The sequence below is a fragment of the Bison bison genome, unplaced genomic scaffold (genome assembly GCF_000754665.1).
Source record: "Bison bison bison isolate TAMUID 2011002044 unplaced genomic scaffold, Bison_UMD1.0 scf7180017864260, whole genome shotgun sequence".
Classification (NCBI taxonomy): Eukaryota; Metazoa; Chordata; class Mammalia; order Artiodactyla; family Bovidae; genus Bison; species Bison bison.
Genome location: NW_011494832.1, coordinates 1509372 through 1534866, shown reverse-complemented (window position 1 = coordinate 1534866; position 25495 = coordinate 1509372). Strand labels below are relative to the sequence as shown.

The 25495-nt window shown below is 42.7% G+C and overlaps 1 protein-coding gene across 1 annotated transcript in view; it reads left to right on the top strand.

The window, feature by feature from the left end:
- The window catches only part of MAGI2 (membrane associated guanylate kinase, WW and PDZ domain containing 2), a 1467824-nt gene that overhangs the window by 1379719 nt on the left and 62610 nt on the right, over nucleotides 1-25495 (top strand). The window contains 1 exon segment of the mRNA XM_010848097.1: nucleotides 3508-3646. Coding sequence (XP_010846399.1) covers nucleotides 3508-3646 — 139 coding nt within the window.

Below are 25495 nucleotides of genomic sequence, written 5' to 3'. Positions count from 1 at the left end.
TTGAAATGTCAGTCTTGGGAGAGAAGTATCCTCAGGCAGTGGTGTCTGTCAAGGTTTGAGTTTTGGATCAAGATTACATATAACCCCCTCCCTCCATGGGTCTCAAGATGAGCTGTGTGGAAATGCTTCATTCATTCATTTACAAGTATGTACAGTGAACCCCATACAAGATAAATAGTCAAATGGGACTTAGTCCCTGCCCTCATTTATCCTATGATTTTTCTTCCCCATGTCTTCCAATTTCTCATCTGAATAAACACCATGACCACCTCACAACTTCAGCTCCATTCCTCAATCTCCTGCTTTCGCTCCAGTCCACTCTTCATACTGATGTCTCAGGGAAATTTCCAAACACCACTCTGTTTTCCAGGTCAGCTTGCCCCCTGTTGAATATTTTCAGTGCTTTACTGTTGCCTTTAAAATAAAGCCCAAACCCCTGAGTAGCAGAATTAACTACCGGCAGTTCCCCCAAATATACCATGCTCTCAGATCTCAGGCTCTTTGCATATGCTGTCCTCTCTACCTAGAATGTTTTTCCTCTTCCTTTACCAAGGGAACTCCTGCTGATACTTCAGAATCCAGTTGAGATGTCAGTACCTGTAGGAAGCTCTGACCACCAGCCACGTTTATTCCAATTTAGATGGCCCTCCCTTCTCTTTCATTAGCACTTTGTGTACACCTCTGTCACAGCAAAAATATATTGAATAGTAACTGTCTTATTTACCCACTTTCTCCCCAACTAGACTGAGAATGTGTTGTAAATGAAAACTATACTTTTTGTCACTGTTTATCCGATCTCCCAGTAGACTGTCCGAGACATAATAAGTGCTCAGAAATTGTTTGATGAGTGAAGAAGTTCAAAGTCTAAGAGGGAAGACAAAGAGGCATAATTCCCTAATGAGGTGTGATAGATAACAGAGTGGGGTGCAGTGATAACTGAGCAGAGGGATTGCATACTTCTGCTTGAGGAGAAGACAGGGTCTAGGAAGTCATCCCTGGGGAGAAGAGCTTGGGTTGGCCTTGAGGGAAGATTAGGAAGGCACCAGGCCTGTTGGGAAGATAAGGCAAGGAAATAGTGGCATATGGAAGGCCCTAGCTGCCTCGGTGAGTATGATGCATCTGGGGAGATTTCCCTCAGAAGAATGCTGCTGGTGACCATGTGAAGATATTGGTGGGAGTAATCCAGATGGAGGCAGGAACTGAACTAGGAGCTCAGCAGGAGCCCCAGGTTTCTATCTTGGGTGAATGGTGGCGCTGTTGTCCAGGATGAGGACTTGAGAGGACAGACTATCTGGGGAGAAAGGTGGTGAGCCAGATCGACTGGTGTTGAGCTGCAGTGGCCTGCTGGACATCCCAGTGGAGTAGATGTTTAGCAATCAGTCAGGTATGTGAACCTGAAGAGAGTAGCCAGGAATGAAGACTCTATTATAACAGCTTCACTGAAACCTGTGGTTTACTTCTACGATGTGATGCTGGGTCTTGGGGTTTCAGTCACAGGCGAGGATTGCTGAGAGAGGGTTAGTTGGTCCCACTTCTGCCACTGGCTTGGATACCTGACCTCAGGCTAGCTGCTGGACTTCAGGCTGTGCCTGCTGCCTCCTGGGAAAGGAGACCGTAAAGGAGACCTGAAGAAAACTGGTGCAAACCTTGGCCCTAAGACAAATTAATTTTGTCCTGTCTTTAGTGATTCTTCTATGTGGAGTTTGTGCCATCGAGGCCAGCCTCTTCCACTGCCTTGAAACAGTGCTTCCAAAGGCCACCGAGTACACGAAGTGGGGAGCCTTTACTTTCATTACACTGAAGTCCTGGCCCCTTAGGGAATCCGATTTAGGTAGAGGCATCATTTCTATGGGCTTCCCAGATGGCGCTAGTGGTAAAGAACCTACTTGCCTGCCTGCTGATGCAGAGACGTGGATTTGATCCCTAAGTCAGGAAGATTCCCTGGAGGAGGGCGTGACAACCCACTCCAGGATTCTTGCCTGGAGAATCCCATGGACAAAGGAGCCTACAGTCAATAGGGTCACACAGAGTCAGACATGACTGGAGTGACGTAGCACACACACAAGCACATACATCACTTCCTTGCTATAATAAACATGTGTTTATTCTCCCCTCCTCCCACTTTGCTCTACCCTTTGGCTGTTGTGACAGCAACTTTTTGTTCCTGTTCTGGTCCAGCCTATAGCACTCACTTTGATAGTGCTCCCTTAAAGGGGGCTTATTTGCAATTCTGTCTGCATTATCAAGTTCAGGAACCCACCTAAAATAGCATTTCTGCAAAGCAACTCATTGTGCTTTTCCTGGCTAATTTGTCTTAAGTGACTTGCACTGAAATGAAACATATTTTAATTCAAAGGTTCCTGACAGTAATAGTACTGTGGGAGTTACATGGTGTGCTCATGGTTGAACCTCTTTTATCCCAAATATCTATTCACAAAGGATAACGGGAGCTGCTTATGGAACCCACGCATGCTCAGTTGTCTCAGCCGTGTCCAACTCTTTGCAACCCCATGGACTGCAGCCCACCAGGCTCCCCTGTCTGTGGGATTCTCCAGGCAAGATTACTGAAGTGGGTTGACATGCCTAGGTATTGTCAACAATTCAAGAGGAATTGGTATTTAACCAAAGAGTTTCTGACAGTCAGATGTGAGAATGGCAAAGATTGAGCAAGGGCATTAGTCATGTATGGAGAATGGAGTCATTTTTAATTCAAAGGACTGTGATAGAAAATTCATCATCAAACTTGAGTATCAACCAACCACTATTTACAAAGAAGGCAATATCACAACATCACCCAGGGAAATGTAAGTAAATGATGCATAACAAAAATTCTCAGAGAAGCCCAAAAACCAATCATTCCATCCAACACACTGAATTAGATCCTGCAGTGGCACCCCACTCCAGTACTCTTACCTGGAAAATCCCATGGACGGAGGAGCCTGGTAGGCTGCAGTCCATGGGGTCACTAAGAGTCGGATACGACTGAGCGATTTCACTTTCATGCATTGGAGAAGGAAATGGCAACCCACTCCAGTATTCTTGCCTGGAGAATCCCAGGGGACGGCAGAACCTGGTGGGCTGCCGTCTATGGGGTCTCATAGAGTCGGACACGACTGAAGTGACTTAGCAGCTTAGCAGCTCTGTTCAATGAAAAGTCCTTAAAATATTTACTTCTTGATTCAAAGTGAAGATGCCAGCTTATTTTGAATTGCAGCATCAAACACATCCCTTAATTTTTTAAGAAAATCCTCTGTCATACTGGCTAAATATAAGTGACATAGCATCACAACCTTCATGGTCTAATATTTGAATTTCTACAAAGATAAATAAAGCTTGGTGGTCAGATTCAGGATGCAGCCAGGGATTAGCCTCTACTAAGGAGCAGCAGGCTGCAACCAAGCCTTTCTGTTGCTCTCTGGAAACTGGTCATTTATGGGTGCTTCTCTGTTGGAAATGCAACTTGAATAAAACCATCTTTGGCTAACGTGATGTTTCTTTAATTAACAGGTAGGAGATCAGATCATTGAAATCAATGGGGAGAGCACAAGAGACATGACCCACGCCAGAGCAATAGAGCTCATCAAATCAGGCGGAAGGAGAGTGAGGCTACTGCTGAAGCGTGGGACGGGACAGGTCCCAGAGTATGGTACGTTTCACATTTTGATTCATGTCTTTTCTGTCTCTTCTGTGCCCATAAATGTCTATGCTTATTTATAAAGCTACATAAGTTCTCTAATTCTACCTAAATATATATTTAGTGATCAGTGGACATAGATCTATACACATGTATATTTAAGGACAAGGTATATATTATATGTTTGTGAGCTCTTTCTTTTGCTCCCTTATTTAGGTAATGTTGAAAATAGCAAATGTAGGACCTTTCAAGGCATCTCTGAGTGTGCTGGGAGATCTGGCTAAATTTATATATTGGAACTTCTGTTATTTGACTGATAGTCCTCTGTTCATTTGAGTCCACAGTAATTTATCAATTATTTCCTAAAATGACTCATGCATCAGACTGTCCTGTGGTATATGTAACCTGAGCCAAGGGACCAGCAAGACCAAATCTTCAGGCTATGAAGATTAAAACATAAACTTCAGTTCAGGTAGTGGTTGCATTGCCTTGGAGTTCAGGGATATTCCAAAAGTTCACTCTTATGTGTATCTAGATGCTTGTGAGGAAGGCTTTGCAGTGCAATTTAATTCATAGATTTGCCTTCGGAAGTCTTTAACAGTGTTATTTCCCAAAAGCCCATTTAAGGTACAGCCAACATCATTACCCTAGTATATCGGAAACTGTTATGTGATGTTTACATGAGAAACAGAGAAACCTTGGCTTGTCTTTAATCTCAGGGAGTAACAGAGAGACAGACAGACATCAGTCAAGAGTAGCACAGATAGTAAGTGTCTGGATTAGGGAAATAAGATCTAACCACTGATCTGAATAAGTAACTGAGGATGTTGATCTAGATTAAATTGACTCCCATTTTCACTCTTCCATTTTTGAAAATCTAACTAGTACTTTTTCCTCTTAAACTGTGCTTTCTGCCTAAGTTACCTAATAATTGACTGAATGCTTATTTAGTAGGACAGATATAATCCTGAATTCAGTTCAAATATCTGAATTCAAAGGCCCTTAAATTCTTTATGTTTCCAGGGTCTTGAACATACTGAAAGCCTACAAGAAGGGCTGGCAAGTCCTCACATTAAGAGTAGGGCAGCATTTAGAAGTTTCTAGGGCTGACCATATGCCCAGGGAAATATTTCATCCCAGCTTCCCATCCTTAATACTTGGATCTAATAAAATATTTTTAATTATTAATATTAGCAGTAAGCACAGACTTGAGCCTGTTCAATGGCATTGGCATTCTTCCCTTTGTAAAGAATCTGAACTCTTGAAATAAAATCATTTTTTGCACCCTAGGGCATGAAGGGATTCTGTAATGTGAAACCAACCAGTGAAATTCTATCACTTCTACAAAAGACCTTGCTTTCAAGGTGTGTTTCCTTCCATGCCAAGACCTATTATCTATACCCAGGAATTCTCATAGAATTAATGTTGTTCTTATTGTTCTAACAGATTAATCTTTAAAAAGTTAATCTGAATAACATGGCTGTCCTGAACTTTCTATTCTTTTTGTAGAATCACTATTTGGTCCTTATTCTGAGCACCCACCACACCAACTGCTGCTCTACAGAGAGCAGTTAAAACAGTCTGTCGACCAACATGTGGCATAACTCAGACTGTGATGCGTCAGCACGAAGCTGCCTCAAGGCATAAAAATAAAAATATGTTTCTGAACAGCATGAAAATTCAAGACCATGTCAACATTATCCCATTAATTCTTAACATCATCTGAAAATATATAGTTAAAGTTAAATTCTAAAATTAACCAACACAGAGAGTTTGTTAAATATCTGGACACACTTTTGAATATTAACTAATATTGTTAACTCTAGCAGTATTGCAGAATTTCTTCTAAATAATTTCTTCTAAAATGTAATATAAAAATCATACACACTGGTAGCAGTAGAGCTTGTCAGCTACTTTTGATGTTAGATTTGACATGGATTGTGACTGTAATTTTAGAGATTATGTCATAAAAGAACAAATTTAATAGAGTAAAGCAATCTCCTTTAGGGAAGTAAATGAATAGTTATAAACTAAGTAAACATTAGTTCTTCAGGAAACTCTAAACCAAAATTATGGTTTGGTTGGTTCGGTATGGTTTGGTTATTTGCGTGAAAAACCAAGAAAGTAGGGATCAGATCCGCATTTTTGAGGATAATTCCATCAAATGATATTTCTGGAACCTCACAGTGCCTCATGAAGGAACTGTTTTAGGGGTCCCCAAGGCCACCCCACATTCAGGTATTTGCTTATAGGACTCCTGGCACACAGAATATAGTTGTGGTCACAGCTCAGATTTATGACACTGATGTATTAATAGTAAGGATACCCAGTAGAATCATAAGGAAGAATAACACAGGTAGAATTGGAGGAATCCACATGCAGGCTTCCTTCTGCTTTCTCTGTCTCCCATGAGGGGTCACCCAGAGAGCATTCTTCATGCAGCAATAAGAATGCAGCAGCATATGTGTGATAATATTGCTGCCCTGATGGTATGGCTGCCCTGGGAAGCTCATAAGAGACTCAGTGCCCATGGTTTCTCCTGGAGGCCAGTCAAGCTGGCACCCTCTGCCTGGCACGTACCAGAATCCCAGACTCCCAGAAGGACAGCAGGTGCTGAGCATAAACCACATTGCTTGAGCAAACAGTTGAGATACAGTGAGAGACTTGTATCACTTAGGAAAGGTTTATATTAGTGAGGGAACGAATTACCAGTCACGTTCCCGGATGCCAGCCCAGAACCAGACTGGTGAGGAGGCCTTTCTGAGGTATCAGTTACAGCCCTGCTCTGGACATGCATTCCGGTACCAGGAACAAGCCACAAAGTGGCCACATTCACAGACTCTGTAGATGCCCCCAGTGTCTGTACTTGCAGCTTAGGAACTCACAATTTCTCCAGCATCAGTTAAATCGACTATCTCATGACAAAGAATTTTTTTGTCCAAGATAGAGTATATTTTTATTAAGGTACTTTTATGAAAATTTTTATTAAAATATACTCTAGTCTATCTTGGACATAAAAAAAGTGCGGGAGTGGCTAGGGGTGCAGGTAACAGAACAAAACAATAGCAACAAGAGCAGTGAAGGAAAATGCTTGGACTTATAGTAGATGTAACCAAAAATAAAATCCACTTTGTCCAAATGCACCCTAACGACAGGAAAACTGATTTCTCTGTCAACTATGAGTTTAATCCTATGTTTGTTTCCTTTGTTTGCCCTTTAAGATCCCAAACTTGGCATAAAATCCAGTCTCAAAAGATTGTTAAAGGGAGTTTATCAGAATCTAGAAGAGACTTTACCAGTTAGGGAAGTGTTCAGGCTTAACCCCGCCCGGGTGAGAGTGAACTCTGAAGGTGAAGAGACTGGTGAACAGCAGGCTAGGAAGGGGTTTAGGTGATAACCCTCAGCCCTACCTCTGATACCTGCAGAATTCAGAATTCAGAACAGCTCTGAAGCCGTCCCTTATCTGGACTTTTGGACATGTCAGGAGAAAGCTGATCTCAGTCCAGAGAAATACAAAAACTCTGGCTCAGAGTCCTTAAGGTGGTTTGTGACAGAGAGATAAGCACAGGTACAATGGGAAGAAAAAATTACCCCAGGTAATCTGTCAGATTGTTGACTAAACAAAGTCAGTGTGAAGCCAAGTGAGCTGAGGAAGGGAATAAATATGCTGCAAACACGCCATCCATAATTACCATGAGACTAATCGGCAGACACACCTCAGCCGATCCAGAGGCAAGAATAAGCAAAGGCAGCCACTAGCAAGCATACTGGCTGCTCACAGAGGTGGCTGAGCAGCTGTGGCAGGGGAGGGGAGATAATAAGGGCTTCGAAGGAGAAGCTGCTTTCATAGTTAAGTCCTTGAAAGAGCAGCTCAGGAGATAGGCACTTCAACTGCACTCTAGTCCTCGGGATAAGAATTTGTTGATTGTAAACTCAACGAGAGCTTGGGCTCCCCCTCCCCTGACACATACATCTCAACACCTGCCAGGAAGAAGGCAATTTGATGCTACCATACTGAGGAAAGGATCAAAAACGGATGCAGCAGAAGCAAGCGGTGCCCTCCTTAACACTGACTGTTGCAGTTCCAATTAAATCTAAAAAGTCTAAGAGAAAAGAAAACAGGGATCCTGATTCTAAAGCTGCATAGGAATGTATTATGCAAATAAACTCCTTCATCAGCATTCAGGGATTGTAAGGAATGTTCACTTGATGTATACACTGAGCCACAGAGCCAGGGCCTTGGTAAACAGAAGTGCCACTGGATGAAAAAGATGTCCTCCACCAGCAGTTCAGGCCAATGCAGAGCCTTCCCCGGTTATACTTGCTGTTCAGAGCTCATCAAAAGTAAAAAAAAAAAAAAAATATTATGCCTTCCATTTTTGGTTGGTGGTCTGGCCTGTTGATTCTCTTAAGCAGCATTCCAGGTCTTTATGACAAGAATGCTGAAGTAAGTTTGATTGTAAATGGCCTCAATCATCTTAGGAGGCCAGACAGGGTTCCCAGGAGGAAGCACAATTCTCAGAATGCCTAGGGACAATTAACACTAATGCCCACATCTCCCTTTGGGGAAAGAAATCATCAGTCCATGAGTTAGACTTCTTCCTGCACTACCATTTTCAAAGTTAATTGCATCTTTGATAGGTGTTGACTAATATAAGGCCTATGAGAAATGAAATTGTTTACGTTTTATAAGTGTAATAAAATGCATTAGGTAAGAAAAGATCTGTTTGAACCATACTGCATTCACACTCTAGCTGAAGAAATGAATGGGCTAAATAGTTAAAGGTCTTCCTTTAATCAGTAAATGAAAATGATTTACAGTAGTATCAGAGCAATAGATTAAGCTGTACCAGTCTCTACTTGTATGGCAGTTAACATTATTTTTTCATGTATTCTTCTTTAACAATGTGCATTGGCATGTGGCTGTTATAAGCATGCTCCTATAATCTTGTTAACAATTATTTGTTCAAGTCCTTTCTTCCTCTGATCATATAAAGGTCAGCTCTAGACATTGTACTCCTACCAAATAAATATTCCATATGAGGTGAGGCAGATCCTGTAATTAGTATCATTAATTAATATCACTACTATTTCCTCAACTGAATCAGGATTTTCCTGAGCACCTACTATGTTCAAGGCACTTTGCAGGCACTGAAAGTAAGACCCAGTCCTGGCCTTCTGTGAGCTGACAGTCTAAAATGAGCATATGTGTAACAGTTGATTTTAATAGAGGGGTAACTAATTAAAATGTCTCAAAGGATCTACTCTAATGAAAAAATTATTAGTTTTACTAGTTATATGTGGCTTTAATAAATACATCTAGAGGGTTAAGGATCTTTGAAAAGCCCTTGGCTTCTTTTGTCTGTTAAGCATTTCCTTTGTAATATTTGTACTAATAATTTGTACTTTTCCTGAAGAATGAACTCGCTGAGTATAGATAAATTTCTGCTTATACCTTGGCTGAATTATTCTCAGTTCCAAATTAGTGAGATAGAATTCTCTTGAGCAAATCTGCTGATCGTTGCTCCTCCCCTCCCGTGGCACTCAGCATGGAGCCTGGAGCACTGTAACCTCACAGCCTGAGGTGTCCATGGTACAGACGTGGGGAGAGTCTCTGCTGCTTTTGCCTCTTCCTCAGAGACCACATTTATGGGAACTTTAAATGGTTCCATAGCCTTTGCACTATTTCACCTGCATGTTTAATAGGGCAAAAGGCGGCTGGCTTCAATAATAAATTCTGAAATTTAATTTCAGCTTCTGACATTCATGGTTGAGTGTATCTCCCTTTTCCATGAGTGGTTCCACAAATCACTCCAGTTCACCCTGACTGACCCAGACCAGGGAAGAGGACAGGCAGTCAGACAGTACTCTGGCTGCATCCTGCAGAGAACAGAGTCCTTCCTTGGCTAGAAGGCTCCAGACTGCTCTCTTCAGAATTTAGGGAATCCCAGGAAATGTTCAAACCATGAAACTTCCAATAGGTTCCTGTTTCATGGAGTCATACCCAGGGGCTTCCTTGAGGATGCCCAACTCTGAAATTCTTTTCCCCGCTGCTCAGCCAAAACCTCGTTTATTAAGGTGCTTTAAAAATGAGGGTGAAATCCCATTTCTTCATATGTTTTATTGGAAACCCTGGACTATGATGATATTCCTTCTTGATAGTCTTTGCAACATACACTGTTCTCTTTCAAGATAAATTAAGTGACCCACTTCCCCCAGTCGACACTTGTTAGGTATTTAAGACTCTGATAAAATATATTAGACCATGAAGTAACCAAGAAATCAAGCAAGAAAAACCAGTTTTGCTCTTGAGGTCTGACCTCCTTTCAGTTCCTTAACAGTACATTGTTGGAGGAGACTAATGAGTGAACAGCTATCTTTCCCAAACCCCACTGAGAAGGACTCCACATGCATCTTGGAAAACCTAAAAAATCCAACTCCTCCAGTAACGCATGCGGGACAGTTGGATTTAGGTTCTGATAAAACTTTCTCTTGCCTCCCCTAATATGAAGCTGAGCTCTCCTGGGCAAGGGCTGCTTCCACCACAGTCCAGGGAGAAGGTAGCCTCTTAGATGAAATGCTGATGAGTTCTGTAAGACCATTGAAATAGATCTCAGAGAAGTCACAGAATCAAGAAAAGGTTTGTTTGTTTACACGGTGAGCAGAGAGTGGGTAGGAGTGGAGATCAAAGTATTAAGGTTAAGAGGAAAGAAAGCTCACATCATGGTTTTACATCTGCACACATATTTGTACCATATGTACACGCGCGCACACACACACACAGAGGATTGGGTCGATTTTCAAGTGTCATCCCAGGTAATTTCATGCCATGGAGATGGCTGGCTTTGTCTCCTCTAGCTCTCCTGTAAAGACCCAAGGAGTTTCTTGTCCTCTCTGTGTCTTTGTGGACCTCTCGCTGTATGAGCCTCACCCCTCAAGCCAGCTCCCGCCTTGGCCATCAGATCTGAATCACTCTCCATTCAGGCTTGCAACCGTTAAAATTAAAGAAAGGAGATAAGATTGTCTTCCCTTTTTTCAGTCTCAGGCTTTTGTGACAGTCTCAGCTCAGCTCCCACTCAGCTCAGTGTCCCTCCTCACTGAGACAGTCTGACCTGTGTTCATAGCATGATGGTGTTGATTCAAGTCAAGCTTGTGACCCCTCAACCTCTCCCATTATGAAGCTGGTGCTAAATGCCAAAGCCATTTTCTCCACTGTCTGATTGTTCTCTTGTCTCAAACTAGAGATGATACAGAAGATGTTGACCCCTATGAGGGAGTTTTCTAACAACATCCTGTTATCCAGGTGCTCAGAGTAGAGTTTAATATCATAAGACAAATTCTTGGGTAGATCCAGCTAACCGCTACAACCAGCAAACATCAAGTCTCCAGAGCAGTCCTTAAGCTCTGGAGTCCGTAAGTCCTATCCCAGTGTTCCCAAAGCAAATAATTCATTTTAAACTTAAGTACTAAAAACCCCTCATTTCTAGTGAAAGAAATAGTCCATAAGGTTGGATTTTTTTGTTGTTATTTGAGAATTCTGCCTACAACTTTGCTCACAAATAGGGTTACCCCGATGTCCTGTTCTGACAAAGACTTCCCCAGGTTTTCTTTTCAACCGAACTCCCTCAGATAGGACCAAAATAAGATTATATAATGCCTTACTCCAGGCTTGAATTATATGCTCTAATTGTAGCAAAATCTCTATAAACGGTGAGAATCACACATTCTTCAACGTGCTGTTTGGGTTCAAAAAAATTTTTAATAGAAACAACAAACAGACACTTAGCCCGGACTAAACAGCGGTTTACTCTAAGGCAGCTCCCACATTTGCTTAGAGAGGAGCCTGCATTTACACTCCCGTCACAAGGTCTCTCGTGTTTTTATATACAGTCTCCAACAAATAGTGATTCTCATCAGGACCCTGGGTTTTCAGACTGAACATGGGCTTTAGGACTCATGACGTATGCATCGCATATGCCAAGCACAGAATGCAACTCTGTTTGTCACATTTCACCGTAATTTCTGTTACAGTTTTCACAGCTATTTTCCCCACCATGTTCTGGGCTCTTTTGTTTGACCTCTGGCCCCAACGTTTCCTAGCACATGTATCTTTCAAGCCCAGTAAAGGCCACGTTTAGAATTAAATGAGACCCTTTTGTGCTTGATAGTAAAACCACTTGATGTTTTTTGTACAAAATTACTTGCATCTTGGCTAAATGGTAAACCCAGTTAATAATTCCTGAAACTTCACTTCCCTCCTGACATTCGTTGTTAAGCGTTGGTTTCCACACCACAGAGAGCCTCTACTTTCCCTTTAACTTCGAATTGTTTGTCCAGGTGGTGCTAGTGGTAAAGAATCCGCCTGCCAGTGTAGGAGATGTAACAGACGTGGGTTCAGTCCCTGGGTAGGGAAGATCCCCTGGAGGAGGACATGGCAACCCACTACAGTATTCTTTCCTGGAGAATCCCATAGACAGAGGAGCTTAGTGGGCTACAGTCCATAGGGTCCCAAAGAGTCGGACACGACCAAAGCAACTTAGCACAGCGCACCCCTCAACACAGCTGTGCGGTGAAAAACACCCCGGGGGGTGGGAGGGGAGTGGGGAGGGGCGCATAATGAGACATCCGTGTTGGGGCACTGTCTCTTTTGTGTGTTGAAGCACGTGGAGCAAGTTAGGCATTGAGATGGGGGCTGGGGGAGGGGTGGTATCATAAGAATATACTGGCAGAGAGGGGAGCAGGCTCCCAAATGTCTGAGCTATGTGGACTCAGTGCTTCTGATCCAGCAGCCCCACGTCACCTCTACCTCACACTGTACGAAGCTAAGACAACATGGCACTGAGTGCTGCAGGGACTGGTTATTACATCTCCCAGGGCCTGTCTGGTGGAGACCACTGACAGCCCAGAATTTCTAGTACCGTCTTTATGTCAGCAAAGAACTGAAGCCCAGGAGCTGAGATAGGCCTAGACCAAGGCAGCTGCTAAGAGGCAGGTTTCAGAGCACAGCCCTTGGACAGGCGAGTACAGCCACGTAGAACAGGCAAAACCTGGCTGTTCTGCAGCTCTTTTTTTCTCCAGAAAACAAATACGGCCAGCAAGTCAACTGTGAAGTTTGAATCTAAATGAGCAAATTGTTACAGAAGAGACGAGCTATAAGAATTTATGAGATTATTAGAGAAAACATAAATATAAACATAGGCAAACCATGGCTTTAATTTGAGGGTTTTTCAAAATTTAGAAACATGATTACTGTGACTTCTCAAATGACAGCTGGTCTCACTGAAACACTCTAATTATGAGAAAATTCTGCAAAAATTCTGATATTATGATTTCAAGATGTTTTAAACATTTGTGCCTCCTTAAAAGCACCTCAGGATGCCCTCAATATTTTGAGAAAAAAAAATCTATTTTTGGAATACACATGTAGCTCAGTCTTTTCACTAATTTCACTTGCTGCATGCTCAATAGGGTCAGCTTTGCTTAAAGTCTTTATTCTTACTGCCTAGATAATTTTTATTCAGCTACTCTAAACGTACTAAGCAATCTTGATTCTAACAGTAATACTATATCTTTGTCACTGGTTCTGTTAATTCTAATGATTGGTCCTAGGCTGTTCCTCCCCTTCCTTTAGGAATGGTACCTTCCAGTCTCTCCATGTGCATGAAAAGTGACAAGCATGGGTCCCCATATTTCTACTTATTGGGCCACCCTAAAGACACGGTTTGTAAAATCTGCATGAATATTATCTTTCTCTAATGAGCTTTGGTTTTGCGTATGTTTTTAACTGATGTATAATGCTCTATCTTTCATAGTAGCTTGTCTAATTACTGCTAGAGCTCTGGAAAATATTTATAGCTGAGACCTTATGAGTGGTGAGGATAAGATCTGTGGATTCAGGAAAATTAGAGACGCACTCATTCCTGGGTTCTAGCCAGTATGGTCCCAGAAGGAAGGAAGGGCTGGGAGGGGACATACAGCAGAGGCAGCGCTGGGTGAGCTCCGCACACACACTTCAGAAAGCAATCCCCGGGCGTCAGTGCAGAAAAACAAAATGTATTTTCTCTCAGCCCACGTTTGGTTTGGCCAGCTCCCATGAGGCCACTCTTTCTACACCAGACAGAGAGAGCCACAGTCATCAGACATGTTAGCCCTGGGAACCCAGAACTGCCCCCAGTGTCTTGCTATCCTCCAGCCTGAGTGTGCCAGTTATTCATTAAGGACAGAATCTTCTAACTCTCCCTCTCCATACTAGTGATGCACCGAGTTTAAGGGGGAAAAACAGTTATGATTTTTTTTAAGTAGTCCTAAGTTTGTATCTAACGATTTCAAAGTGAACATTCTCATGCTATATTTTAGTGTAACATTTGGTAAAAATTCTTAAGGAAATTAAGAATCCTGTATGTTACATACATATAGACACAAACATACAAATAAAGCAAAATATGAATAACAGCTTTGCAAATATAGTTCAAGCAACTTCTCACCCCTCAACTACATCCCTAGAGCAGCCCCCATGTCCACTATCAAAGCTTGCAGTAGATCTGTGACTACCAGCCCAATTTTTAAAAACTGCGATTTTAAAATGTCAGTTTAACTTTTCAGAAGTAGTTGATACACATGCTCAGTTTCCCCACGGTTTGCCATGGAAACAGGAATCAGACTGACACACTTCTCAGTTCTGACTCGATTCTATCCCCCGCCTTACAGTCTCCCAGCCATGGCTAAGCATCTCTCCAACAAAGGTTTTTAAGTTGGCCTTCTGAATGTTTTCTGAAATATATTTTTCTATTGTTAATAACCCTGCTAGTTGCCATCTAGGACTGGTTTGATTTAAGAATGAAAGGAAATATTATTCTCTAAGTGAATTATTGAATTGGCCTATTGTTGAACATTTCCTTATCAAATACATTTATGTGGATATGTGTCTACACACACACAAACACCCTTTCACAATCATTCCCTGAAGATGTCTACAAAGACATAAGTTTTAAATGAATCGTTTCTCTAAAGTGTCTCTCAAGGGTAAGTTATTGATCAGGGGAAACCTAAATTAGGGCATAAAGAAGACAGTTGCAATGTACTGGAAAAAATAAAAGCCATGGAATCATTATTGGGGACATCTAGTCCAGTGACCATGCTTTAAAGAGGTATAGATTTCTGTTTCTGACAAAAAAAATGTATATGCTTGTCATATAATTTACTTTAACTAGTTTGCAATCCATGCAGGTAAGGTGTCCTGAATCAATTCACTAGAGTCATTAGCTAAAACCAACAACAGAAGAATTGGAGGGCTCTTTGTGGTCTCAGTTCAGTTCCACCAACATCTATCAGGCACCTTGCTTGGTTCTAGACAGAGAAAGATTAATGGGAGAGTCTCTCACTCTATGCATTCGAAAGCAAGGAGGAGTGATGGGGAAGAGAATGAGGTAAGGAGACAAGTAAGGATAGTATCAGCAAGGAATGCTAAGAGCCCAAGGGACACAGCACCTGAAATCTGCTGAGCAGACTTGTAGAAGATTCTACTCCACCTAAGAGGTGACGTGTTAGCTGGGCCTCGAGTGACAAGTATGATTTCACTTGTGTGGGCAGGAGGTACAGTGGCTCTTATACTGGAGAAGTAGGAAAAGGAGAGGGTCGGACTGAAAGAACATTAAAATGGGGCTCAGTGAAAAGGGCCTTCTATGCTGCATAAGGGAATTTGAATTTTATATAATCATATATCATCAAAAAAATTAAGTGGAAGGGTGAAATTATCTGTATTTGGAATTGTGCCTCAATAGTATTTAAAATGGCTTTTTATAGGAAACTGGGGACAATTAAAATGTTATCGTAAAAGTTGAAGCAAATGATGTGAGGACCAGAATTAGGGAAGTGGTGAAGGAAACAGCACATTGGAAACAGATTTCAGAGATACCTCAGGCATTTCATTGATGGAAATAAAGCTTGGTCAATAGTGAATACAAAGAAAGGGTTCAGGAAGCAGAGCTGTGGCCAGAGTTAAGTGGAAGATGATGCCGCATGGGTGCAGGAGCAAGTTTAGGACAAAGGTGATGAGGTTAGCTTCAGATTTGTGAGTTTCTGGTGCCTGGAGGAGCCTTTGGGGAAGAGCCCAGGTGCAGGGCACCAGGGTGTGGTGCTCAAGGGTGGAGCATTGTGGGAGACCTGGAAGGGGCCATCCTGGAATGGGACGAGCTCTCCCCAAGAGACCCTGCTGCGCAGAGAGCAGAGGAGAGTATAGTCAGAGAGGAGAGCAGAATCTGCCAGGCACAGTCACATCTGAGTGGCAAGCTAGGGCGGTCTGAGAGCCAGGGATCTCTTCCAGAAGAGGGGCCGGAGGGGAGCCAGGGTGGGGGTTCAGGGAGGCCGCAGGGAGAAAGGGAATGGGAAGCAGTTAGGAAACAAAGGGGAGGAGCAGGCCTAGCCATGCTGGTTCAGGGCAGTGGAGGAGCAGAGCACAGCACTCCACTGACGCTAACATTGTGAGGGCGGCGGGAACGGGCCTTCAGCTGCTCCTCTGCAGGGGCCTCCCCACAGGCCTTCCCTGCGCACTGCCCCACGGTCACAGCCACACTGGGAACCCCCGCAGTGAGACCATGGGTGCTCAGGTCCAGTCATGGGCAAAGGCCTGGCTTCTCTGGTTTGGTTTTTCAGAGGGCAGGGGTAGGTAGGATACAAAGATGAGTAAGACACCAATTCTACTCTGAAGGAACTCAGTATGTAGGGAATGTTTAAGAAAAACAGAGTGCTCATTGTTTACAAAAAAACACTTTTTAATCACCATCTTGTTGAAACCATTCTCAAATGTACCGTGTTCCATTCTTGGGTTGAGGCACACAGTATCCTGAAAATGGGCATGCTCTTGAGTTTCCCTTTTCCCCTGACACATTCAGCATTTGAAATCTGGATTTCATCATCAGGACTCCAGTGAAAAGCATCCCCTCAGTGATCACCAGCCTCACCATAGTAACAGCATCCAGTGATGGAGTCAACCCTTCATCCCCTTGGGACGGCCTGTAAGCCGAGACTAGTGGTCAGTGTATTCGCTGAATTTTCTCCTTCCTCTTTGATTGCTCCTCAGGGGGTTCCTTCAACTCTCTTCTCATGCGGTGACGCCCCATCCCCAACCCCTCCCCCAGGACCTCATCTGTTCTCATGGCTCCACCCGTCACCACCATACAGATGACTCTGATGTCTGTTTTGCCATCTTTGGCTTCATTCCCAAGACTTCCACTTGCCCTCTCAACATTTCTCTCCAGATGCCCCACATGTATGCGTTCAAAATTATTCATGACCTCTCCTCTTAAACTCCTCCTCCTCTTGAATCACCTATTAATTAAGAAACCATCAACCCTCCTTGTTGCCCAGCTCAAAACCATCTAAGTGCCTTCACACTCGTATATATGTATGTATCGGTATATATATATACAATCAGTTCCCAAATTCAAGTGATTTTACTTCCCCATTTCTCATAAGGGCCCTCTCCTCCTTTCCTCCTGCCATTCTATTCCTGTTCAGGCCCATTCTACAGGGTGAAATAGCCTCTACTACTATGGTAAATCTTCCCTGATCACTGATGCCACAGCACTTGATTGTCCTAAAGGACCGCCCCACTTGGAGACTTTTCTCACACACACACAGTGTTAAATGAGTCCTCAGAGCATCCCTGATGCAGCCCCATTCAAATCTGTCTTATCTCTGCTCTCCCGCAGTAGCCTCTTACCCATCTGTGCTGCTGAAACACTTGGCGTCGTCCTGTGTTTCCACTTTCATGGTTAGGCCCATGCTGATCCCTTACCTTGGAAAACCCTTTCCGCAAACCACGTCCTCCTTCAAAAACCAGGTTGAAGTCTGCCTTCTCCATGAATCCTTCCCCAAATCCATCAATCAGAAGTGATTTCTTAGTCCTCTGAAGTCCCATCGCTCCTCATACATCTCTTTTGTTCCCTCTCACTCTGTTTTGCAACATGGTTATCGGTGTTCACATGTTCTCCCTTTTATGGAATTCAAATACTGGATATTACCTTGGGTTCTTACAACAGTGGTTTTCAGAGAGAGTGAACAAGTACGTGAATGAGTAAATAAGTCTTGCAGTATCATTAAGTCATCATTCTATATCAAATTTCGGGTAGATTGCCTATCTCTACATCACTTAGTTCTTCTGGAGCTTTATCTTGTTCCACTGCCATCTCATTTGGTCTAAATTTCTACTGGTATTTTTATGTATGTGGAAGGTTTCTTACATTTCTTGACCTTGGAGAAGTGGCCCTCTGTAGGGGTGTGCCGTATGTCCTAGCACTTCACTCCCCTCGATCACTCAAGGGCCCAGGGAGCAGCCTGTCCCCGGTGGGCTACTCAATTCCAGAAGCTGCTGGGTTGTGGTTTTCTGGTTTCTGGTGTTTGCCGCCTTGTTGGAGAGTCGGTCTAGAGGCTCGTGAAAGGCTTCCTGGTGGGAGAGGCCGTGCTGGCCTACTGGTGGGTGGGGCTGGGTCTTAGCCCTCTGCTGGGCAGGGCCTTGTTAGGGGCGTGTCTACTCACCGGAGTCTTAAAGAAGCCTGTCTGCCGCCGGGTTGGAGCTGTGTTCCCATCCTATTGGTTGTTTGGCCTGAGGAGTCCCAGCATGAGCCTAAACGTTGTTCTGTGGGGCCAAGTCTTGGTCCTAACTGCTCCAGCTGGATGTCTGCCTCCACTAAGAGTTCAAGCAGAGGAACACTCCCTGATATTTCCACCACCAGCTTTTATGAACCCAGAGAGAGGGCCACAGCTGCACCCTCCTCCCCAGGAGACCCTTTAAGACCAGAAGGTAGGTCTGGCCCAGGCATGAGACCTTGTGTGTGCCCTCCCAGAGTGGAGTCTCTGTCTCCCTTCCTCCTGCGGAACTCCTGTGCTCAAGCCCAGCTCTGGGGGCTCCTCCTCCCAATGCCAGACCCCCCAGGCTGGGGAGCCTGGCGTGGGGCTCAGCTCTCTCTCCTACAGGAGAACTTCTGTGACCTAATTGTTCTCCAGTTTGTGCGTCACCCACCTGTGGGGTATGAGATTTGATTATATCACACTTGTGCCCCATCTACCATCTTGCAGTTTCTTCTTTATGTCTTTAGATGTAGAATATCATTTTTTGTAGATTCCAGTCTTTTTGATTGATGATTCTTCAGCAGTTAGTTGTTATTTTGGTGCACTCGTGAGAGGAAGTGAGCAAATTTATACACAGGCTTTTATTTTATAGGAGGATGGCCCAAATTTCCACTGACCGTCTCAACCGAAATCAGAAGCAGATGTTTATTTGTTAATAACTTCCTGATTGTTTTGCTTATTTTCTTGTAATATATTGCTTTCTGTTCAGAGTTGAATGGAGAAAAACTGGCTAATTGAATGTTCCAGGTAATTGTCTCTGGTTAACCTAACTTTGGGCTTCCCTGGTAGCTCAGACAGTAAAAGAATCCATCTGCAATGCGGGGGACCTGGGTTGGGAAAATACCCTGGAGAAGGGAAAGGCTACCCACTCCAGTATTCTGGCCTGGAGACTTCCGTGGACTGTATAGTCCATGGGGTTGCAAAGAGTCAGACGCGACTGAGCGACTTTCACTTCACTTCACCCGAAGTTTTGTTTCTATAAGCTGTTTTCTTTCACATGGGTAGCTGGGACCTATGTCAATCCAGCTACTCATTAGAATCACCTGGGGGACTTTGTTAAAAAAATAGAGGCTCCTCCCCAAACCAATTAAAACAGATTGGTGCCAGGAGTGATGATAGTGTGAGGTATGCTGCTTTTTTTTTTTTTGAAACACACCCCAGGTCAGTGCACTGAGCAGCCTGAGTGGAGAATCACCAATAGATCAGATAAGTAGGAATATTATATACGGAGGCTGTTACATTAACTGAGGGAATTCAGGAGCGGGGATTGAGGTGCTGAAAATAGCAGAAGTAAAATGCAGAAGTGACAATATCAAGAGTCTTGAACAAATAATCATTAAGACTTGGTGACTGTTGACATAAAGGGAATAAAAATTAGGAGAACTCAAAAATTATCCCTGGACAAAATCCCAAGTATTTGGGAAGATGGCACAGCCATTGTCGGGGGCGGGGGGGGGGGGATGGGAAAATTCAGAAATGATGCCATTGACAAACTGGGTGGCCTTTCAAGAATTACTTACCTTCTCAGGGCCTCCATTTCCTTGCCTATACAAATGATAGGGTTTGGTTTTTTGATGTCTCAGTTCCTTTCAAGTTCTAGCATCGAAAGTAAGTGCATGAACTAATCTGGGATAAAAAGCCATATGGAATTTCAAGATGTGTGTGGACATTTAAACAGTGATTCACAACAAGCAAGTGAATCAGAGCCCTGTGGCTTCAGCAGATGGGGTCTCCAGGGAAGAGCCCAGAAAATTGGGGTTGAAGGGTAGGTCAGGAAAGGAGACTGAGAATATAGAATTTGCCTCTTCACCTGCTCCAGGCTTGCTTACCTTGTGACTGGTGCGCAGGGACACAGTGCCTGCTGTCCCTCATCACCTCACCATTAATGCATGGACACAATCATTTTTCACAGGACTACTTGGAGTTGCTGTCATATACAAGGTTTTTCTGGAGAAAGATTGCCTCTTATTAACAGTGCCTTTGAAAACTGAATTGGATCATTTTGCAATTCATTATGAAAATTTACTAACAGGAAAAAAAATAGCAGGATATCTTAATAGCTCTTTTTTATATTTAAGATGTCTCTGTGTTTTCATATCAAGTGCCAGGAGGGAGAAAAATTATATTTTACAAGTGAAATACATCTGTTCAGTTGGCCTTTTCCTATTATTTCTATCAATAGCTTATCACCCCTGGGCATACAGAAATCAATATCTTTAGCTTGTTTTCAGAGTGAAATTTTAGGCAATGGCCATGGGGGGTGGGGGGGGCGGGAAACCTCATTGCTTATTCAGCATAGAAGTGAAATGTTGATTGCCTTTCAGCTGTCAAATACAGTGAAACCAAGTCCCAGTCTTCCCATACCCAAAGCTGTGGGGCCCACAGAAGCTCTAGCTAGAAACCCCTGGTTGTGTTATGTTTGGACCACAAAGATACACAAATAGCCAATGAGCTGTTCAACATCACTAAGGATCAAGGAAATGCAAATCAAAATCATAATGAAATATTGCCTCATATCTGTTTGGCCACTATTTGGAAAAAAAAAAAAACAAAAAACAAAATAGCAAGTTTTTGGCAAGGATGTAGAGAAATGAGAACCCTTGTGCACTGATGGTGGGAATGTAAAGTGGTGAAGCCACTAAGGAAATGGTATGGAGATTTCTCAAAAGATTAAAGATAGAACTACCATATGATCCAGCATTCTCATTTCTGGGTATATATCCAAAATAATTGAAAACAGAATCTCAAAGATATGTGCACACTCATAGTTCATTGCAACATTATTCACAATAGCTAACAGCTAGTGGCAACATGGGAGAAGGCAATGGCATCCCACTCCAGTACTCTTGCCTGGAAAATCCCATGGACGGAGGAGCCTGGAAGGCTGCAGTCCATGGTGTCGCTGAGGGTCGGACACAACTGAGCGACTTCACTTTCACTTTTCACTTTCATGCATTGGAGAAGGAAATGGCAACCCACTCCAGTGTTCTTGCCTGGAGAATCCCAGGGACGGGGGAGCCTGGTGGGCTGCTGTCTATGGGGTCACAGAGAGTCGGACATGACTGAAGTGACTTAGCAGCAGCAGCAGCAACATAAATGTCCATCTTTGGACAAATAGATAAAGAAGTAGAATATTATTCTTTAAAAATAAATCCTGACACATTCAACAACATGAATGAAACTTGAGGACATTATGCTAAGTGAAATAAGCAAATCATATAAACACAAATACTGCATGATTCCATTTATATGAGGTACTTAAGCAGTCAAGTCTTAGAATGTAAAATGTTGGTTAACCAGGGGTTCAGGGTAGTAAGGGGCATTGTTCAGCAGGCACAGGGCACAGGGTAACAGTTTTACAAGATAAAACAAGAGTTCTAGAGGACTATGTATAAATAACAGTGCTGTTAATGTTGTTGTTCAGTGGCTAAATTGTGTCCAAATATTTGTGACCCCATGGACTGCAGCATGCCAGAATTCCCTGTCCTTCACTGTCTCCCAGAGTTTACTCAAATACATGTCCATTAAGTCAGTGATGCTATCTAATGATCTCACCCTCTGTTGCCCCATTCTTCTCCTGCCCTCAATCTTTCCAAGAATCAGGGTCTTTTCCAATGAGTTGGGTCTTCACATCACCTGGTCAAAGTATAAGAGCTTCAGCATCCATCCTTCCAATGAAAATTGAGGGTTGATTTCTTTTTGGATTGACTGGTTTGACCTCTTGCAGTCCAAAGGACTCTCACAAGTATTCTCCAGCACAGTTCAGAAGCATCAGTTCTTTGGCACTCAGCATTCTTTATGGTCCAACTCTCACATCCATAATTGATTACTGGAAAACCCACAACTTTGACTGTACAGACCTTTGTCTGCAAAGTGATGTCTTTGCTTTTTAATACACTGTCTAGGTTTACCATAGCTTTCCTTCCAAGGAGCAAGTGTCTTTTAATTTCTTGGCTGCAGTCACCATCCCCAGTGATTTTGAGCCCAAGAAAATAAAACCTGTCACTGCTTCTACTTTTTCCCCATCTATTTGCCATGAAGTGATGGGACTGGATGCATGATCTTAGTTTTTTGAATATTGAGTTTTAAGCCAGCTTTTTTCTCTCTTCTCTTTCACCCTCATCAAGAGGCTCTTTAGTTCCTCTTCACTTTCTGCCATTACAGTAGTGTCATCTGCATATCTGAGGTTGTTGATATTTCTCCTGGCAGTCTTGATTCCAGTGTGTGATTCATCCAGTCTGGCATTTCTCATAATGTACTCTGCATATAAGTTAAGTAAACAGGATGACATTATACAGCCTTGTCTTATTCCTTTCTGAATTTTGAACCAGTCCATTGTTCCATGTAAGGTTCTAACTGTTGGTTCTTGACCCACAAACAGGTTTCTCAGAAGACAGGTAAAGTGGTCTGGTATTCCCATCTCTTTAAAATTTTCCACTGTTTATTATGATCCACCCAGTCAAAGGCTCTGGGTACTCAATGAAGAAGTAGTTTAGATGTTTTTTCTGGAATTCCCTTGCTTTCTTTATGATCCAGCAAATGTTGCCAATTTGACCTCTGGTTCCTGTGCCTTTTCTAAACCCAGCTTGTATATCTGGAATTTCTCAGTTCATGTACTGTGGAAGCCTAGCTTAAAGGATTTTGCACATAACCTTACTAGCATGCAAAATGAGCACAACTATATGATAGTATGAGCATTCTTTGGCATTGCCTTTCTTTGGAATTGGAATGAAACTGACCTTTCACAGTCCTGTGGCCACTGCTGAGTTTTCCAAATTTGCTGACATACTGAGTGCAGACTTTAAACAGCATCATCTTTTAGGATTTGATATAGCCCAGCTGGAATTCCATCACCTCCACTAGATTTGTTTGTAGTAATGCTTCCTAAGGCCCTCTTGATGTCACATTTCACGATATCTGGCTCTATGTCAGTGACCACACCATTGTGGTTATCTGAGTCGTTAAGACCTTTTTAGTGTAGGTCTTCTGTGTATTCTTGGCACCTCTTCTTAATCAAGTGTGCTTCTGTTAGGTTCTTAGCTTTTCTGTCCTTCATCATGCCCATCCTTCCATGAAATGTTCCCTTGATCTCTCCAACTTTCCTGAGAACTCTCTTTCTTGAAGAGATCTCTAGTCTTTCCCATTCTATAGTTTTCCTCTATCTCTTTGCATTGTTCACTTAAAAAAGGCTTTCTTATCTTTCCTTGCTATTCTCTGGAACTCTGCATTTAGTTGGATGTACTTTTTTCCTTTCTCCTTTGCCTTTCACTCATCTTCTTTTCTCACCTATTTGTAAGGCCTCCTCAGATAACCATTTTGCCTTCTTGCATTTATTTTTCTTTGGGATGGTTTTGTACAATGCTACAAACCTCTGTCCATAGTTCTTCAGGCACTCTATCTACCAGATCTAATCCCTTGAATCTATTTGTCACCTCTACTGTCGAATCATAAAGGATTTGGTTTAGGTCATATCTGAATGGCCTAATGGTTTTTCCTACTTTCTTCAATTTAAGTCTGATTTTTGCAATAAGGAACTAATGATCTAAAGCACAGTCAACTCCAAGTCTTGTTTTTGCTTACTATATAGAGCTTCTCCATGTTCAGCTGCAAAGAATATAATCAGTCTGTTTTTAGTACTGATCATTTGGTGATATCCATGTGTAGAGTTGTCTCTTGTGTAGTTGAAAAAGGGTGTTTGCTATGACTAGTGTTCTCTTGACAAAATTCTGTTAGCCTTTGCCCTGCTTCATTTTTTACTCAAGGCTAAACTTGCCTGTTACTCCAGGTATCTCTTAACTTCCTACTTTTGCATTCCAACCCTCTATGATGAAAAGGATATCTTTTTTGGTGTTAGTTCTAGAAGGTCTTTTAGGTCTTCATAGAACTGGTCAACTTCAGCTTCTTCAGCATCAGTCGTTGGGACATACATAGCCTTGGATTACTGTGATGTTAAATGGTTTGCCTTGGAAACAGAGATCATTCTGTCATTTTGAAGTTGCACCCAAGTACCGCATTTTGAACTCTCTTATTTGATTATGAAGGCTACTCCATTTCTTCTAAGGGATTCTTGCCCACAGTAGTAGATACTATGGTCATCTGAATTAAATTTGCCCGTTCCCATCCATTTTAGTTCACTGATTCCTAAAATGTCAATGTTCACTCTTGCCATCTCCTGCTTGATCGTGTCCAATTTACCTTGATTTGTGATTTTTACAGCATCAGACTTTACTTTCACCACCAGGCACATCCACAACTTGAGTGTCATTTCCACTTTGGCCCAGCCTCTGCATTTTTTCTGACGCTATTAGCAGTTGCCCTCCAATCTTCTCCAGTAGCATATTGGATACCTTCCAACCTGAGGGGCTCATCTTCCAGTGTCATATCTTTTTTTTTTTTTTTTGCCTTTTCATATTGTTCATGGGATTCTCATGTCGAGAATACTGGAGTGGTTTGCCATTCCCTCCTCCAGTGAATCACGTTTGTTTTTGTTTTTGTTTTTTTACATTATTTTTAATTTATTATCTTTTTACTTTACAATATTGTCTTGGATTTGCCATACATCAACATGCATCCACCATGGGTGTACACGTGTTCCCCATCCTGAACCCCGCCTCCCACCTCCCTCCCCATACCATCCCTCTGGGTCATCCCAGTGCACCAGCCCCAAGCTTCCTATATCCTGCATCGAACCTGGACTGGCGATTCATTTCTTATATGATATTATACATGTTTTAATACCATTCTCCCAAATCACCCCCCCAACAGAGTCCAAAAGACTGTTCTATACATCTGTGTCTCTTTTGCTGTCTTACATACAGGGTTGTCGTTACCATCTTTCTAAATTCCATATATATGCGTTAGTATACTGTATTGGTGTTTTTCTTTCTGGCTTACTTCACTCTCTATAACAGGCTCCAGTTTCATCCATCTCATTAGAACTGATTCAAATGTATTCTTTTTAATGGCTGGGTAATACTCCATTGTGTATATGTACCACAGCTTTCTTATCCATTCATCTGCTGATGGACATCTAGGTTGCTTCCATGTCCTGGCTATTATAAAGAGTGCTGCGATGAACATTGGGGTACACGTGTCTCTTTCAATTCTGGTTTCCTCATTGTGTATGCCCAGCAATGGGATTGCTGGGTCGTATGGCAGTTCTATTTCCAGTGTTTTAAGGAATCTCCACACTGTTCTCCATAGTGGCTGTACTAGTTTGCATTCCCACCAACC